This window comes from Nilaparvata lugens, chromosome 4 (genome assembly GCF_014356525.2).
Source record: "Nilaparvata lugens isolate BPH chromosome 4, ASM1435652v1, whole genome shotgun sequence".
Classification (NCBI taxonomy): domain Eukaryota; kingdom Metazoa; phylum Arthropoda; class Insecta; order Hemiptera; family Delphacidae; genus Nilaparvata; species Nilaparvata lugens.
In genome coordinates this window covers 180588-201063 of record NC_052507.1, presented here as the reverse complement: position 1 = coordinate 201063, position 20476 = coordinate 180588, and the positions used below count along the sequence as shown (strand labels likewise).

The window sequence follows — 20476 nt, the reverse complement described above, 5'->3', positions numbered from 1 at the left end:
CTGCCACGCTGCACACGGTTAACTGCGGCTTTTTTTCACCAAAAACTACTTTAATACTTTCATGGGTTTTCAAAATATCATGTCCAACAATTATATCCGCACAAAGCTCTGGTAAGACCGAAAGATTTGCTTGTTTGTAACAGTGATCAAGAATGACAAGATCTACTAAGCATTGCCCTGTTATATTGGATATGATTGATGTAGTCGCCATTGATACAGTACCCCTACCTGGTCTTATAGGAAGACCTAGGTTAAGAGCAGTAGAATTGTTTATAAAACTCAGAGAACTCCCTGTATCTATCAAAGCAGAGACAGATTTTCTATTAACCAGGGCTTGTACTGTACTCTTTTTCAATCCTCCGGGCGAAGCTGCTAGGTCAATAGAGTTCATAATATCTTTAGATTTTTTTGATTGTTTGGTTTGTAATTTACTCGACCTGCAGACCTTAGCAAAGTGCCCCTGTTTTCCACAATCATGACAAATTGTATTTTTAGCTGGGCCAGCTGACCGGGGATGTCTCACATTACCACAAAAATAGCATTTTTCATTAGCAGCAGCTAATAAACAGTTTTTTAAATTATGTGATGTTGAATCAGTATTCTGATTGCGCTTGCTTGAGTATTTTGGGAAGAAGTTGCATTTAGTTTGAGATGAAGATTGGAAAGCTAATGATTGTTCATATGCAAGCTCCAGGGATCTGGCTTGACTATATGCCTCTTCTAGTGTTAATGCAACATTCTCTAGTAAACGCTAGCGAATTGTAGGAGACTTCATTCCAGCAAAATGTGTCACGAATATAATCATCCATATTTCATTCAGATGTCACAGCTTTAAACTCACAGTCCTTACTTAATAGTTTTAAGGCATGAAGATATTGATCAATAGTCTCATCAGGCTGTTTTGACGTGCAGATAGTTATTGTCTTGAAAATATTTCATTTACAGGTTTTACATAGGTTCTCCTTAAAGTAGATATAGCATCGGTATACGTACCACTTTCGCTTATGTACTCATAAATATCTGGAGAGATGAAGTTGATAAGTGTTTTGAGCTTTTCAGAGTCTGATGATTGTGGTGCGATACTGGTAATGAAGTTCTGAAAAGTTTTGTGCCAATGTGTCCATTCCTTGCTTGCAGTTGATAAGTTTGGATCCACACTAAAATTGTCTGGCTTCAGTATTGTATTCATTTTACAATATCAAGTTATTAAAATTGTAATAGGAATGAGAGTAAACACGACATAAGTATTTAATACCTTTAGAAAGGTTTTTAATAAATTGAACTATATAGGTTTCGAATTGGAATGAGTTTGTTTGGAGACTTAGTAACAGTAATAACAAATTCAAAACATATGTTGTTATACTACATCCTTCAATCCTGAAAATTTTCTTAGCACTACTAGGATATCGGGGATGATAATATTAAACATCCAATTCTGACGTTGAATTGGAAATTTGAGAAAGTTGCATTTTTACAAGATTTGTCAACCCTGTAATTTCTTGGGATGGAGGGCCAAGTCTCAACTTGTTTTACACAAACTATAATTACTTTATTATTTTATGGCAATTTCACCATTTTAGGGCTATTCCATATTAATAAAACCTTTTTTAGCAGATCCATCTTCATAAAGGAATAATCGATTATGTCAATGAGAAAGTGCTGGAAGACCCGAGTCAGTTGGAGAGATGGTCTGTGGGCATGCTGCTCACTTTCATCGAGAGTATGGCGATAGCCGATTACCGACCGGAAGGCTTTGAAACCTACAAAGAAACTCTAATTCGATCGATGAATAAATTCACCGTAAGTTACCAATCAAATTATAAATCTAAATTGAACTATGAGTCATTCAATTTTTATAATTTAATTAATTGACGTGTATTTTTCATGTTACAAATCTTATTGCAACAGTTTATGTACGATCGTCATATTGTATACTACCCCGTATTCAATATAACTGTGGTACAAAATTAAAATATCATACGACTATAATTATTATACCATACAGAATATGTAGCATAAGAACATATCCCATGTTATAGGGTGATTATGTTTCTTCATTTTTAACTCAAGCCGATTACTGTCGACTACTGTCTATTACTGTATTAATATTTTGGCCGGGTGAGAGTGTAAGAACGGCACAGTATGAGAGACTACCAGCGTCACATAGCTTCATAAAAAGAACTACTTGGACTATCAGCTTAACATAGAAAATTGGAACATAAACGCCCTATACCATGGGATATCTACTTATGCTATCTTTTTCTCTATGATTACACTAAAGGGCCATCATGAATTTCCCCTATTCTTACAGTTACAGTTTCCTTTAATAGATAGTGTTGAAATATTATCCATTCTCTGTATTATTCAGATTACCTAAAACACAATTTTCATCAATTGATTATTTGTGGTGTTCACATTCTAAAGATACGAGTAATAAGTTAAGTTGATAATATAATTAAACTAGATGTGTTTGTTAGTTCACTGTGCATGCGTAATGTATTTTATTCTCATCAATTTGATGATCAACACTGATTGAAAACATTTTTATTGGATTGGAGATTGATAAAATAACTTAATTTTCAGAATAAAATAGAGATTCCATGGTTTAAAACAGCGTTGAACTTGTGTGCCCTGGATTGTTGGCCCACAGAATTCTTCAATCAAATATTCGAGGAGGGGTTCCTGAGAAGATTTTTAAAGAGAGGTAAGATAACGGATATCATATAATACAGAACTTTCTTTTGTTATCCTTCAAATGACTTAGTCCTGCTATTTCAAACTATCAACAGCTAATTCGTTTTGAACTATTTTGACGACACCACAGTCTAATTAATGATATAGATGAGAATCAACAGCTATCTAGTTTATCAGCAAATGAAAGTGAATCAGCTACAGTGAAATACTTTCACTCAAACTTTCCACATTCCTTAAGCCGCATCCACACTCTCGCCCAATGCTGACAACGAGCGCGAAAGTGTGGATAGTGTTGGTTTGCCAGCGCTCGCCTTCACTGGCCATCGCTCCGATTTTCGTCGAGCGAAGGCGAGTGGCCAGCCGAGCATCCACAAATGCCCACATTGCAGTGTGAATGGCAAGACCAACGTGGCCAAGCATAACAGCTTGGCCAGAGTTTTTGGCCTGCTGCAACCGATCCGGACCTAATTCTATTGAGCCTGGCCCATAATTTTCTAGGGAGAGAGAAACCTATTGGAGAGGCTGTCACATTTACTGTGTCTCCAATCTAATTTTTTTCACACCGCTCTTCCCATGTGTCCAAGATTTGTTGGTTGCTCATCCTACAACTTAACCATGGAGGTCATGTTAATTCAGCTGAGGAGGTCAGCTGACTCACGGCTCTGAATTGACAAATCCTTCATACCTGGCCCATATCTTGTACAGAAATGTGCCAGGGGTGATTAGGGAAGCAGAGGCGTTTAGTTTGGTAGTGTTTAGGAAGAGGGTGGACAGGTGGCTGTACCAGATTGGTTGGAAAGCTTCAGAAGAACTACTCCAATCTCGTTATGCTTGGTGACCAACACAACTTCAACGTTTCCAGACAATAGATTGGTATTTATTTTATCATTGATATAACCGGTTTGACTGTTTTGCCTTTCTGGTTTATGCTTTTTTTCATTCTCTCTTCTGAAAATTTCTGGAATCCCTGTCACTGCGGTCTTCAATAAAATATTGTTTTCTCTTCTTTATTTATTCTATTAATCGATGTATTAAGCATATTATAATGTATTATCTATTTTATAATCAAAATATAATAATACATCTACAATATAAGTGTATTCTCTATTATTTACTTCTATGAGCAGATTAAGCTTATATGTATAAAGTGGAACTCCCCCCCCCCCCCTACACACAGATGGATAGTCTAGTAGGGGGATTCCAAAATATGTTGTATATTGTATTTCATTTTCATGTATTATGTTTTTGGAAATAACTGAAATTGAATTAATTATATTTCTACATTATTAAGTAAATACTTTCATAATCGAGATTAAATATTTTGTTAATTAATTATATTTCTACATTATTAAGAAACTGGCAACAGTGAGGAGGTGGGAAAGGATAGCAATATCTGCTTTGTCGAAAGATAGACAAGGATAGCAACACCAATGTTAATCAATTACTGCCATTAAAACGTGGATCTCACTATAGGAAGAAGATACAAAGATGTTACAAGGATAGCAACTCCAATGGTTATTTATTTATTATTTATTTTATTGTATAGAACACTATAATCATAATACATTATGACATTGGAGGAAAAACTAGGCTGAGCCTGTACTATTTCTCTCCAAAAAGATGTTACAAAGATGTTACAAGGATAGCAACTCCAATGCTTATTTATTTATTATTATTTATTTTATTGTATAGAACACTATAATCATAATACATTTATGACATGGAGGAAAAACTAGGCTGAGCCTGTACTATTTCTCTCCAAAAAGATGTTACAAGGATAGCAACTCCAATGCTTATTTATTTATTTATTATTTATTTTATTGTATAGAACACTATAATCATAATACATTATGACATTGGAGGAAAAACTAGGCTGAGCCTGTACTATTTCACTCCAAAAAGATGTTACAAAGATGTACAAGGATAGCAACTCCAATGCTTATTTATTTATTTATATTTATTTTATTGTATAGAACACTATAATCATAATACATTATGACATTGGAGGAAAAACTAGGCTGAGCCTGTACTATTTCTCTCCAAAAAGATGTTACAAAGATGTTACAAGGATAGCAACTCCAATGCTTATTATTTATTTATTATTTATTTTATTGTATAGAACACTATAATCATAATACATTTATGACATTGGAGGAAAAACTAGGCTGAGCCTGTACTATTTCACTCCAAAAAGATGTTACAAAGATGTTACAAGGATAGCAACTCCAATGCTTATTTATTTTTTATTATTTATTTTATTGTATAGAACACTATAATCATAATACATTATGACATTGGAGGAAAAACTAGGCTGAGCCTGTACTATTTCACTCCAAAAAGATGTTACAAAGATGTTACAAGGATAGCAACTCCAATGCTTATTTATTTATTTATTATTTATTTTATTGTATAGAACACTATAATCATAATACATTATGACATTGGAGGAAAAACTAGGCTGAGCCTGTACTATTTCTCTCCAAAAAGATGTTACAAAGATGTTACAAGGATAGCAACTCCAATGCTTATTTATTTATTTATTATTTATTTTATTGTATAGAACACTATAATCATAATACATTTATGACATTGGAGGAAAAACTAGGCTGAGCCTGTACTATTTCTCTCCAAAAAGATGTTACAAAGATGTTACAAGGATAGCAACTCCAATGCTTATTTATTTATTATTTATTTTATTGTATAGAACACTATAATCATAATACATTTATGACATTGGAGGAAAAACTAGGCTGAGCCTGTACTATTTCTCTCCAAAAAGATGTTACAAGGATAGCAACTCCAATGCTTATTTATTTATTTATTATTTATTTTATTGTATAGAACACTATAATCATAATACATTATGACATTGGAGGAAAAACTAGGCTGAGCCTGTACTATTTCTCTCCAAAAAGATGTTACAAGGATAGCAACTCCAATGCTTATTTATTTATTTATTATTTATTTTATTGTATAGAACACTATAATCATAATACATTTATGACATTGGAGGAAAAACTAGGCTGAGCCTGTACTATTTCTCTCCAAAAATTTTGATAAAGTGTTAATGTTGTCCATGTAATCACACACTGCTTCGTCACTTGATTTCGGTCCAGGAGTAATGATTTGAAAATTTCGAAGGTTGATGTTATACTCTAAAAGAATCACAAAATGTTTCACAATATATTAAAAACTTTGGAAATATTGCACTTATTTGAAGAATTTGAATACAAAACCTACTCACTATTGATGCTAATGCTAATCAAATATTTATGCTAATCAAATACAAAATCAAAAACCTAATACAAAATCAAAAACCTAATACTGCAATCAAAAACCTAATCACTATTGATGCTAATGCTAATCAAATATTAATGCTAAGATTAATATTTATGCTAATAAAATACTGCAATTATTACGTGGACTTCACTATAGTTTATATTCTTTTGTTCGTCTAGATTTCGGAGTGGATGGTATCGAAGTGCTAGAGCTCTACCAAGCCGTCTCCACACTTTGCCCGAGTTACAGCGGCAATTTGCCCACAGCTGACATGTTGGACATGCTGATTGCTGCCCAGAAAGAGCGGCACAAAGATGTTGACCTGCCTCTGTTGGGCGCTCTGCAGACGGCACTGTCGGGGCGGTCCTATGTGTGCTCGTCGGTGTATTCCAGGCTGGGGCATTTCGTTGGTCAGTCAATTCAATAGAAAACATTCACAACAAAATTCAAATTCAAATAATCTCTATTCACACAAGAAAAAATACAGCAGCAGAGACAATATATGCATAGTGAATATTCCCCTCAAAGACAACAAGTCTGGGTATGGGGAATGAGTTCTGTGAACTGCATTATATTAACAATAACAGTTGAAATTTTCAAGCAAAACATTACATTATAGCAACATAATTTGTTCATTGTAGGTGAGCTATACAGAGTGGGTGAAAAGTCCGAGAACGGCTCAATATCTCATACACAAAGGTAATTTGATGGTGGATGTGATTGGGGATCCTAATCAAATTGAAAATACTACTTTACTATGACTTTAAAAACCTGGTCCGCCATATTTAATGCAACTTTATTTTTTTAAATGATTTCGATACAAAATTTCATGAAAAAATGAATGGTGGAAACCGCACATCGATATCTCAAACTGTTCAGAAGATATTCACATTATTCTACATCGATATGCCTGTTTCTCCTAGTGTTATATCAGTGAATATTTCTTCTTAGGTTATGTTTAGACCGGTTGTTTTTAGTATATATGAGAACAGTAGATATGTAAAGGTTTATTATGGTCAATAATCTTGATTCAACAAATAATGGTTTGCATTGAGCCAATCTGTCAAGAGTTTGTTATAATCCTAAACTTTTATCTGAATCAATAGAAGATCCTGCACATGTGCGCTATTTTCCCAGAATAGAAGCCCATATGAAATAATACTTTGGAAGAACGCAAAATATGCAGTCATCGCATATGACTCAGGGACGTGGCTCATCAAGTATACCACTCTGGGCAGTTTAACACTGACATATCTGATATGTGGCTCCCATGTCAATTTGCCATCAATGAAACTATCTCAAACTATACTTACTTATTCGTGACTAAAGATTCTACACTAGAAAGAACTATTCCGTTTGGCTGCTTTGAGAGGACGCTTGTCATTTAAACAATACTCATGTATTTCAATTCGAAATTAAATATTGTCATGTCGGTTATGAGTTTCTAGCCTTAATGATTTTCTATTTCTTTCTATTCCCAGATCATGTAGTAGTAATGCGTAAAGGTGGATATGCTGCTGCCATCAACTTTGCAGATGAATTATCAAAAACGGGATCAAAACCAGATGAAATGAAACTGGAAGACTTAGCTACTCGCATACCGGAAGATAGCAATATGTAAGTTTAATTTACACATTTATTTTACATTTCACCAGTGTAAGTTTAAAGTGGAATGCTTTGGTGTAAATGTAAATGTTGATATTACTTATTTTTAATTAGACAAAATTCAAAATCAAAGACTCTTGGATGGACGATTGCCTGTTTTTTATTTTTCAGAGCCCGTTTGGACAAGTCTATTGAACTTTAACGGTGATTAAATGTCAAGAGAATCAATCATAAGAGATGAAGACGTCTTTAATTAGCACTTAATTAATAATCACAGTTAAAATTTAATATAGTTTTGTGCAAACAGACCTGAATATTGTATGTTTGCCTCATTCAATTAATAAATGAATCAATAATGAACGTCGATTGGATTGATAATCATGAATGACAAGTGTTGGTTTAGAAAAATGCATGTGGTGTGGATTATGTGATCATTACTCATTTATTCGATAATATGGAAACAGAAAAAGAAAATGGAAATCAACCCACAAAATGGAAAGAAATTCCATAACAGTATCATTTTGTCTTTTTTACTTTCCTTGCCCTATTACCATAGGTAAGGGAAGTATTGCTTTCCAAAAAAATTAAGGTACCCTAATTTCAAGTTTTCTATAAGTTTAAAGGTCCCCTGAGTCGTGTGTGTGTGTGTGTGTGTGTGTGTGTGTGTGTGTGTGTGTGTGTGTATGTGTGTATGTCTGTGAACACGATATTCACAGAACGACTCCATTCCTAATCAACCGATTGACTTGAAATTTTAAACTTAAGGTCCTTATACCATGAGGATCTGACAATAAGAAATTCAATAAAATTGAATTCAAAATGGCGGATAATTACTAAAAAAACATGTTTTCACGGTTTTATCGAAAACGGCTCTAACGATTTTCTTCAAATTTATACCATGGATAGCTATTTATAAGCCCTATCAACTGACATGAGTCTCATTTCTGGGAAAATTGCAGGAGCTCCGTAATATTCTTGTGAAAAATGGCGGATAATTACTAAAAAAACCATGTTTTTCACGATTTTCTCAAAATAACTTGACCGATTTTTTTCAAACTCATACTCTGTATAGTTATTTATCAGCTCTATCAACTGGCATGAGTCTCCTTACTGGGAAACTAATGGGGGGTCCACCCCATCCTTGAGAAATGGACTTAGTAACCTCCTTCTCGTGCATCAGGTAGGTAGGTAGCGCAGTTCATAAAAAGAACACATAGTTGAGATATTTCATCTGTAGAACAGCTGTTTTGACGACTTTAAAAAAATGACGACTAAAATAATAATCATCGAAATTCACAATTTACACAAAGGAAAAAGTACTCTGAAAACAATTATATTTATACACATATACAAAAGTCTGATCGTAGTTTCAAATTTATGAGCAAGGAAAGTTGTGTGAGTGTACCACACCAGATTTTTTCTTTAGGACTACGGTACTTTTAAATATAAATAAAAATATACATTTGAGTACCCTTTTTAAATTATTCCGTCAATACTTGAAAATGGCATTAGTAGCCGAAACATGTAGTGACGGAATAATTTGAAAAGGGCACTCAGATGTATATTACTTTCCTTGCCCTATTACCATAGGTAAGGAAAGTATTGCTTTCCGAAAAAAATTAAGGTACCCCAATTTCTAAATTTCTATACGTTTCAAGGTCCCCTGAGTCCAAAAAAGTGGTTTTTGGGTATTGGTCTGTATGTGTGTGTGTGTGTGTGTGTGTGTGTGTGTGTGTGTGTGTGTGTGTGTGTGTGTGTGTGTGTGTGTGTGTGTGTGTGTGTGTGTGTGTGTGTGTGTGTGTGTGTGTGTGTGTGTGTGTGTGTATGAGTGTATGTGCGTCTGTGTACACGATATCTCATCTCCCAATCAACGGAATGACTTGAAATTTGGAACTTGAGGTCCTTACGATATAAGTATCCGACACGAACAATTTCGATCTGATGCGATTCAAAATGGCGGCTAAAATGGCGAAAATGTTGTCAAAAACAGGGTTTTTTGCAATTTTCTCGAAAACGGCTTCAACGATTTTGATCAAATTCATACCTTGAATAGTCATCGATAAGCTCTATCAACTGCCACAAGTCCCATATCTGTAAAATTCCAGGAGCTCCGCCCCATCTATGCAAAGTTTGATTTTAGATTCCCAATTATCAGGCTTCAGATACAATTTAAACAAAAAATTCCAAATGGAAAAGATTGAACATTAAAATCTTTACAATTAATGTTCAGTAACATTTTCACCTAAAATTTAAAATAAGCTCGAAATTCGAGAAAATGTTATTATTTCAATTGCAAACTGTTGGCAACTGTTGATTCTATTAAATCATTCACTATGAAGAGATAGCAGATCTCGTGTGTCTCCAGCGTTATAGTCCTGTCACCAGCTGGCTTAGATCTTTGAATAGTAGACTCGAGATGCGCGGAAACACTAGCGTCAGGTTATCAATTTTCATAACGGCAAGGAAAGTTGTGAGTGCGCCACACCAGATTTTTTTTTTATTTATATTTACAGTATCATTTTCCTTTCATGAATTTGAGTTTGTAAAGAACAAGGTCATGACCAATAATTGTCAATCCTCTTCATTATGTTGAATCGAATTCACATCTCTACTGAAAACTTATTTCTCTTGATGTTAGCATGAAAAAATAATAATAATAAATTAATGCATGTTTTCGCTTTGTTTATAGTAAGATTCACTTCAAACGTTCAGCATTGATTTAATGAGAATCATTCATGTTATTCATAGGGAATGCTGAGTTTTTTTTTTATTTATTCATTCGTGGATACAATTAAAAATCATATAAATATGATTGGGAGGGAAAGAATAACAGGCACTGCCCAAAACTATTCTATCCCCAAATTTTGATACTGAATAACATGTCCAAGAAATAGGACGTTATGTTCTCACTGCTGAAAGTTCAAATGCAATTTGTGTCCAAAAATGTATATGAGCTAAAAATTTTGAATTTAGAAGGATTAAAACACCAGATTATAGTTGCGTTTTACACTTGATTTTTATCACCACTCATTGAATAAATTAAATAATTTAACTGAATCTGACTATAAAAAATGTATGTTATTATGTATACTTACTTACTCCATGGCACTACAGTCCATCCAGGGCCTTGGCCTCCTCAAGAATGCCTCTCCACTCCTCTCTGTCGGCAGTCTTGCGTCTCCATCCCCTAACGCCTTTTTTCCGGAGATCATCTTCCACATCCTCCAGCCACCTTCTTCCGCCTGGGTTTTCTCTGAAAACTTTTTTAACGGCTCTTTCAGCGCTCATTCTTTCTACATGACCCAACCAGCTCAAGCGTCTCACTTTGATCTCATGTACAATAGGTAGTTTTCTGTACAGGTCACGCAGCTCTTGATTCGAACGAAGTCTCCATTCTCCATCAATACATACTGGACCGTATATTCTTCTCAGAATCTTCCGTTCCCATATAATCAGTAGGTCTTCATCCTTCTTTTTCAAAACCCAGGTTTCTGCCCCGTATAACACAACTGGCTTTATAACAGTTTCATAGATTTGTTGTTTAATTTTCCTTGACAGTGTTTTGGATCTCAAGTATTGGCTAAATGCATAATAACATCGATTTCCTGCCGCTATTTTTGCTTTTATATCAACTTCAACATCGTTATCTTCTGTGATAATAGAACCAAGATATTTGAAGCTTTCCACTCTTTCGAATGTGTAATTATTGCACTCTATGAATCTGTCGCCAATCTGACGAGCTCTGCTGCTTGCCAGATACTTTGTTTTACTCTCATTAATTGAGAGTCCCATTTCTGTTGATCCGTCATCGAGCTGTTTGAAGCATCTTTTAGAGTTTGGATGTTTCTTGCAATCAAGACTACGTCATCCGCATAGGCCATGTACTGCAACATTCTGTTCATTATCGTTCCTCTTGGATTTATTACTATTCCTCTCATTACTTTTTCCAGGCTTAAGTTGAACAGCATAGCTGACAAAACATCACCTTTATTATGTATATGTAATCAAATTGGTCATTATTACCATAGAGAAACAATAGCATAAGTAGATATCCCATGGTATAGGACGTTTATGTCGCAACTTTTACTGTTATCTCAAGCCGATAGTTCATGTAATTCTTTCCCGTGAAGCTGTGTGACACTGGTAGTCTCTCATATTGTGCCGTTCATACACTCTCACCCCAACAATACAGTAAAATTCGACAATAATCAACAGTAATCGGCTTGAGATAACAGTAAAAGTTGCTACATGGGATACCATGGGATATCTACTTAGGCTATTGTTTCTCCATGTTATTACTTGAACTTATTAATTGGTCATAAACTTGACAAAGCACCTGTTATAATAGTGTAAACTTCTAATTTAAGAGCTAATAAATAAAAAGGATTGAAGAAAAATGGAAAACAAAACTGAAGACAAATATTATTATCTGTTTCAGAATCACCATACTGTATCTGGGACCCACCAGCTACACAGTGAACACAGAGCGAGTGAAAGGCCAAGAGAATGTGAAAATGAGAGTGCTGGAAGCGATGGGATATTCTGTCGTTGCAGTCACGCAGTCTATCTGGAATAACCTCTTGGACGGCGAGAAAATACCCTACCTCATGCAACAATTGAAAAACAAAAGTAGTCACTCTGAAATAACGGAGGCGGCAGTGGTGTGAGAAGGATCTGTTTAGTGTGTTGTAATTTTGTAAATAAATATTATTTTATAGTTACCTAGTAACAATTGGCTAGTTTTTCTTTGAACCCATGGGTTTGAAACCAATGTCAGAATAGAATACAATAGAAAACTTATCTACTTTACTTTGTTAAGGCTGTGCAAAGGCTAAAGATAAACTTTCTACTCGTGATATTATTTTTCAAAGTTTTTCGATTTGTATATCATAAAGCTTTCAATATGAAAAAGTTTTCTCAGGAAAAATGTTTTTTTCTGATCATTACTTTTTGAGATACGAGCGCCTAAAGATTAAATTTTTGGGACAGAACATTTCAAATTCGGTAAGAGATAAATCCATGAGATTTAGAGGATAGATTCTTCATGGTATTGTTGATCTAGTAAAACAAAATTTTTTCAGTTTACTTTGAGCATTTTGCTCGGTAATTTGAGCAAAAGTCTAAATTTCTGAATCCTGTTTCAGTACTTTTTAGCTGGATGAAACAAACTTAGGTACGATTCTTCCCGCTAGTTAGCGCGCTTGTCGGTTCAGCCATCTTGCAGCTATCCCAATCAGCTGTTGGCGTGCATTTTGAATTCGAATTTTTTGTTCTATCTGTATTTTTTCTGATTCTTGAATGAATAAAAATGAGAACTTTGGCTGAGATTTTTCAACTTCAATTAAATTATTAATTTTTAAATGAATTAAGGTTGTTATTAATAACAGCATCACACACACAAACATTTGATGGATTTCAGGGAATTTTACCCATAATTACCCACTTTTCATATTCAATGGTAACTGTAGGAAAAATTTTATGTGAAATACGTGCGCAAAGTTCCTCTGCTGCACTCAAGAAGCCATTCCGCCCTCGCCTACGGCTCGGGCGTAAACGTTTCTTTCGGTGCAGCAAACTGTCACTTTGCGCACTAGTTGCACAAATATCTATTAGTTGAGTTATTTTTGGTAAATTGAATAACTTTTTCAAAAATTGAAATTTTCAGAATTTTTTTTTGTTTTACTAGATCATCAATACCATGAAGAATCAATCCTCTTAATCTCATGGATTTATCTCTTACCGAATTTGAAATGTTCTGTCCCAAAAATTCAAACTTCAGGTGCTCATATCTCAAAAAGTAATTATCGGAAAAAATGTTTTCCTGAGAAAACTTTTTCATTTTGATAGCTTGATGATATACAAATGAAAAAACTTTGAAAAATGTCACGAGTAGAAAGTTTATTTTAGCCTTTGCAGCCTTAATCAAATACTGCCATTATAATGTGAACCTCACTATAGTATAAAACTCTTGAAAGAGATACAACCATGTATTGAAACTCTTCAATTATTTATTAGAATCGTGTAATATAAACAGAGTTATTAAGATAATATTCTGGTTGAGTGAATAACTCACCCTGTATTTTAGCGAAACGTCTCATATTACAGCACGACACTTGTTAGGTCAACCTCTTTCCATAGCCCGAATATCAACCAAATCTGGGAGATTTGTATTTTTTATGAAATCCATGAATAACATATTGGATTTTTGCAAAAATGGTTGAAAACTAAAATCGCTCAATCTCTCAGGAATGATAGTACTTGACGAGAGGAACAGTAATATGTCATCTCATTGGCGAAATTCTCTCCTATTCTTGATTTATAAGCATTTGGAGATGAGTGATTTCTCTGATCTGTGAATGGAGGGAAGATTTTTTCTTGTACAAATGAATTTACTGTTCTACTGTTGAAGAAACATTCAGGTATATTGAAATGAATAATCACAGTTTAAATTTTGTCACATCCACATTTATTTAATATGTTGACAATACTTCAGTTTCGTGTTGAAAGCAGCAGAAGATGTGTTAGTTTCCAACACGAAACTACAGTCCTATCAACAAATTTAATGATTGTGACAAAATTAAAACTGTGTTTTTCCAATCCAATTATGGAGAAGTTTCACATTATCAACTCATTTACAACAAATATCATCTGGAATGAAATGAGTTGACAAACAAATAAAATATTCAAGAAAATAAGTGGGAGATCCAAATCGAACTGGTTTATAGAACCTAAGAAGGATAAAAAAATTAAATATAACAGAGGCAGATTTACTAATCAGAGCAGGGCTACGGAATCAGCTTAAAATTGATGTTTTCCCAGAAGAACCAGGAATTGAAAGTTGGTCGTTAGAAAGACAAATCGCTCAGAGTGCGAGGATGAAAGAATATTGGAGGCAAAAGCGGGAGACCAACGTAAATAATAATGGTTAATGGTGAATTACTGTGGTCCTTAGTTGGCCTATACAAAAATGAGTAGATGGAATAATTGAATCGACTCAACGTTTTTTGAATAGTGTATAATTTATTGCAAACTACTAGTTCTCCATTTTTCTTGTCAGTTGTAAAAAAATATTCAATCTAACATTAAACATTATTCAGTCGATCATTTTACAGACTAGTTACAATATTATTCATTATTCTGCTCGATAATTTTTTATAATAGTGGAATACATTTACCATTGAATTCTGCAGAATTTGATCTAAAATCACATTTGATATTTTCAACATTAACTAGTTATATTTGATTACAATACTTTTGAAAAATAACGAATATCACTTGTATTTGAGCAAATGTGAATGTTAGGAATTGTTAGTGGACAATAATAGTATCAAAATATTCATAAAATCGGTCATTCATGAAATTTAATTTAAGTTCCTTTAGTGTGAACTCAATCGGAAAAGCTAGTGGCATAAACCACAACCATATTCGTTCTAATTCTTTACTTTTTTCAACCATTTCTTCAATCACTGCTTAGATTCAATTAATGTATCGCCTTTACTGTTAAATATGATATAAAAATATAATAAAATAGATCTTAGTACAAACAGGTTGCTGTTCAGATGAGGTCTGAATTTACACAAACAGTCCTTAGTAAAGTTGACTTGACTCAAACATTAAAACATATCAACACATTAATAAAAATTACAGGTAACATTAATGACTTATTAGTAATCATTTGTTCCTTTTGTACACATTTCTTTGAACAAATTATTAGGTACTAATGAAAATTATAAAATACTGTGTCTTGTTCCACTTGAATAATTCATTGTATCGGATGAGCACGTAGAATTCTCGGTCCTGGCTGATATATTACAGTCGTGAGGCCCATTGATGGCTTTAATTATGTACTTCGCTACTCAGGCGAAGTGGAATTTCCGTCAGGGACTCTCCACGAATAAAAGCCATGCCAATATTATCATTTTTTATTGTATAAATAAAACTAGAAAAATCGAGGAAAAGATATCGCTTAATCATCATTCCTCAAAACAATGAAGCTATTACAATATATATAACAATTTCAAAAACACAATAAATTGTCAGGATAAGCACAGAATAAGTTTAAACTTATATTGGATCAGCTTGTGGTTTAAACACAGCACAATAAATACGACTGTAGCTTGCACCAGCTATTCTGATTTGCTTTGAACCCAAATCTGCTTGTGCAGAGTTGAGTTCTATCCTAAACATGACACAACTGCCAATTAGTGTATATTAGTGTCCAGATTATTGGTCTTTACTGTATAAAAATAAAACTTTTCCCCATAAAGGACAACAAAATGCATTGAAGCACAGATATTGTTTCAGTCATTTATTGACAGTAATTAATTAAAAAATTCGGGATGAACAGCAGGTAATCGTCCAGAACTGTTTCTATCCCTAATTTAAAATAATATATTCAATTAAATGAGCGTAGCAAGTTGAGTCTACCTTCTATTGTACTCTCTATTCCTGAGTTGAGAGTCCAACCATGGAGGGAGAAGTTTAACAGTGCCGACCGTCCCCGACTTAGCCATATTTTAAAGAAATGAAACTATTCAAGTAAATAGAAAATAACTAATAAGACACAGTATTGTATTAGCACTACATGAACAGTTCTACATCTCTTAAAACATAGATCAGATTATCAAGTACTAGTTTAGTGGTAAATTGGAGGAACAATATTATTTTAATGGCCGGTTTCTAGGATACTTATTAAATCTGATGGACCATTAAACATATAAATTTGATGGTTTATTAGGCTAGGCACACACCAGTTAGTCACGACAAGACAAGACATGATCATGCACGTTTAGACACAATATTTCACATTGTTGCTTATGACGCAACTCACACTGATTAGTCATTGCATTAGACTAACTTCAGATACAGTTGCTGGTGAGATATCGTGATATAAATCCATAATAAAAACACTGGGATGCTGTCAAATGTTAATTTATAATAAATAAGTGATATTTTTTGACAAAAACCGTGTTTTCAATATTCTAAATAGGTTATTCTAATGCCAATTCCTTAAATTATTTATAAGCAACTATGTGAAGTATTGTGACTAAACGTGACTAGTCTTATCTTGACTAACCGGTGTACGCCCAACCTAAGATTTGATAAATTATCTAGAAATCGGGTCTAAAACTATAAAAATCTCATACAAAACTAAGTACATCACATGTTGGATCAGTCTTCATCACAGTTTATACACCCCAAACGTAATCAAATCATCTTTGGGTTTCTCCAGGAACAAGTAGGTCTTCTGTATATACCCCCGGAACTTATCAATCGACTCAATGAACGACAACTCGTTCCCCATTAGAGGATGGATATTAGAGTCGAGCGTACTGACAAACGGTGTGGTAATGTTGAGGGACTCCGTGTGGATGTTAACGTTCTTGATCTGTGTACGGGAGGAGACGTTCTCGAACGACGGTCTATGTCCACAGGACTCGATCGTCCTATCAGCGCACGCTACTAAGGCACACACTTCTATGTAGGCATTTCTCACACCTGCAAAGGATCTGATGCCGGAGTGTGCGACCAGTCTATAGACGGGACCTTTATACAATACAAGAAAGGAAGAAATAAATATTTATTGCCAAAATCATTAAACAAACTTTACAAATGTGAAAAATATAAAAATTTTCATATACAATACATTGCAAAAACTTAAAATTAAAATATTTTCCATTAGAAGAAGTACTAAGAGTGAAATACTAAGAGAGCAGAAAAACTAGAATGAATTCATAATAATTTAAAAACTCAAAAGAAAAAGAGATGATTCATATAATTATTAATCTACAATTCACTGTACATATGTAATCCATTTAGTAACATATTATAAACATTATAAACATATTATAACATTGTATAAACATATTATTTCGATATATTTTGCTCAGTCGAATTGTATGATAGATATTTATATTTAATGTTAGTGTAGCCTTCCATATAAAATGACTAAGGGCCGTTTCCGAGCTCGGGATTTGACTAAGTTCTAGACTTTAAACAGCTGGAGTCTGTATTACAAGTCAGTATTAACAAGTTAATAAGTATGAGCCTAATATTTCTTCAATGAATTAATTATCAAGTAATTCATTTTAGAGGTAAGAGAATCAGTTAGGCTTTGACTTGTCAATTTGATGAAATTATAGGATTAAAATTTTTGACAACATGAGCTAAGCTATGGATTCTTTACTAATTAGAGCATTGACCTGTGGCTAAACGATTGAAATTAGTATTAATATTTTATCATTAGAAGAATAAATCTTAGTATGATTATAGAATCAGTAAGGCGTTGGATTGTTGAATTGAAGTAACTAGTATTAATAATTTCGACAACATTATTCATAATCAATCAGCTGACAAGTGGATTATCCATTGCATGTATTATTATCATTACACAGATGTCTAGAGAAGCCTAGCAATGGTTTACAAAACATCCCACGGCGTGGGTTGCTTTTCGTGGATTAGCGTGGATCTACTTTGCGGCGGGCCTTAACCAGCCAGGGCTAAGCTTATTGTAGGGTACAAAGTTACAAATAATTCACTTACAAACTAAAACTTAACTATGTTTACAAAGTTGGCCTTCTCAAATTTATTTTCAGCTAATCCGTTCCACCAGAAGGTGATTACAATGGACAAATGACTCAGTTGGAAAAACTTACTTACAACTGGAAGGAACAAAATTTATAATAGTTAAATTGAATAAATTTGATAACAGGCAAAAATGTATATGAATATTCAACTGGACTTCTGCAAAATTATATCTAATGAGGAAGCTACAAGTAAAGCACAAGAAGCCATCAAGAAAATTGGACTAGAACCTGGCGGATTAAGTTGAATGAAAGCAAGTCCATACATGTTGTCTTCACAAATAGGCATTATGTGTACGTCCCAATAAGATTAAACAACTTAGAAGTTCCGTTTGCAAATGAATATAGGATGAGAAGACTGCCACCGACGTTCAACTTCCAAAAGAGAGCTGCCACCACTAGAATACTGGGAGAAGCCTGTCAGAGAAGGCTACCAACCTCAAGAACTCAGACGGTCGACAGACCATGAGTGATGTATGCAAAAAAAAACTTAGAAATACACTTACAACGCATAAAAACTTCTAAGAAATCAGAAATATATATTAATAGCTTTGTTCTAGCTTAGACACTGTTTTACATTTGTGAATATTTGAATAACACTTACTTTTCTTGCCGAATTGAGGTATGAATTTCACTTCTGAGGAGGAGCCACTGATGTAGCTCCTCCTCAGGAGTGAAATGCATACCTCAATTCGCCAAGAAAAGTAACTGTTTTTCACATATTTAAAAGTGTAACACAGTGTCTAAATTACAACAAATTTATCATAGGCTATAGCGTTTCGTCATGGAAAGCAACATTAATATATCAATAACTTTGTAAATTGATCCATTTTTTGCTGTTTTCAATATTCTGTTTGTAATTTTCAAGAAATCAGAAATGTATATGAATAACTTTGTATATTGATCCAATTTTGGTTATTGACTCTATTCTACTCTGTACTTCAATTTTCAATTTTATAGTGAAACAAAAAAGGCTTGAAAAACCACACACCAAGTGCTTGCCTAATAACCTAATCTGTACAGTCTTGCTTATAGAAGAAGATTTTTGTATTTTTACAACCAAAGCTTGACAAACTAGAATTATAAATCTTTTGAATGTGGCAATTTCAAAAACTTGACAAAGTTGAAATTTTATAATAACTTAGGCTCAACTCACACTTACGCGACTCAGGTCGAGAAGAGACTCGACTCTAGTCGAGAGAATGTTTTTCTAAACGTTGACACTCAGACCAGTCGATTCTAGTCTCCGTAACTGTCACCATTTGAAAATACATGATCTCGACTAGAGTCGAGTCTCTTCTCGACCTGAGTCGCGTAAGTGTGAGTTGAGCCTAAGTTTATTATAAAATTTCAACTTTGTCAAGTTTTTGAAATTGCCACATTCAAAAGATTTATAATTCTAGTTTGTCAAGCTTTGGTTGTAAAAATACAAAAATCTTCTTTGAATTACTTGAATACTATCAGAATAATTTAAACTATAGATTTGAAAGGATCAATGTGAATTTCAAAATTGAAATCCAAACTAGGAATTGGATTTAAAATTTTAATGAGATTAAACTAAAGATTTAAAATAATCAAAGTAAATTTAAAAATTCAAATTTTAAACTTGAAGATAAAGAGAATTCTCCACTAACCTTTGAACCATGAAGTAGCGAACCGGTAGCCAAAATTTCGTCTTGAACTTCATACTTTTCCCACTGTGGTGGGGTTGGCGTTTCAGGTCATTAGCTTCCAGGAGTCTACTTCGATCATGAGCTCCATTTGGTGTTAGTCCCAAAAGGCTTCTCTATATAGAAGCTATATAGATAATCATCCTGAATGAATAAATTATTATGAGAAAGAAGCTGAAACCTCCTTATCTGAACAAAAATCTCATTAGTTTAACTGGAAAAACACATTACTGTAACAATTTAATTGAACAAAGAATATATAGTTTGAGTCAGTCGCTTCCAGAAGTCTCGGTCATGAGATCCGTTTGGTGTTAGTCCCAGAAGGCTTCTCTCTATAGAAGGTATTATAATGTACCTCTCTATCTATGAAAAGGAATCTGAAATCTCATTATCTGAAACAATAATTTGACAACGTATATCAACTATATACATCTCTACTTAATTACAATAAACAATGATATTAGAGAATAAAAATGAAACATGTATAATATTAGGCAAATAAAATAAATGCGCCAAAATGAATGAATAGAAGGATAAGACCTAAGTCAACTATACAATAATATACATCTATCTATTATACAAAATACAATAAATACAAATAGACCGCCGGGACCACATTGGAAATGAGGATATAAGGCAAGAGCT

At 33.7% G+C, this 20476-nt stretch overlaps 1 protein-coding gene and 1 long non-coding RNA gene across 2 annotated transcripts; one reads left to right on the top strand and one right to left on the bottom strand.

Annotated features, from left to right (window-relative positions):
- Nucleotides 1–1620: 1620 nt before the first annotated feature.
- Nucleotides 1621–12310, top strand: LOC120350756. Its single transcript, XM_039425470.1, has 5 exons — nt 1621–1800; nt 2584–2704; nt 6153–6383; nt 7455–7590; nt 12017–12310. Exons 1-5 carry the CDS (start codon nt 1699–1701, stop codon nt 12243–12245), a joined length of 819 nt encoding a protein of 272 aa, XP_039281404.1. The 5' UTR covers nt 1621–1698; the 3' UTR covers nt 12246–12310.
- A 5915-nt stretch (nt 12311–18225) lies between these two features.
- Nucleotides 18226–20050, bottom strand: LOC120350755. The gene is made up of 2 exons (XR_005571016.1): nt 19796–20050; nt 18226–18567 (listed from the first exon to the last, which is right to left on the bottom strand). It is a non-coding gene; the product is annotated as an uncharacterized LOC120350755 (long non-coding RNA).
- Nucleotides 20051–20476: the final 426 nt, after the last annotated feature.

What these genes read in the sequence shown, in the direction of transcription:
- LOC120350756 (XM_039425470.1), top strand. Translation starts at nt 1,699, where the DNA reads ATGCTGCTCACTTTCATCGAGAGTATGGCGATAGCCGATTACCGACCG. An exon ending in GAGAAGATTTTTAAAGAGAG is followed by an intron (nt 2,705 to 6,152) that starts GTAAGATAACGG and finishes TTGTTCGTCTAG; the next exon opens with ATTTCGGAGTGGATGGTATC. An exon ending in ATACCGGAAGATAGCAATAT is followed by an intron (nt 7,591 to 12,016) that starts GTAAGTTTAATT and finishes TATCTGTTTCAG; the next exon opens with AATCACCATACTGTATCTGG.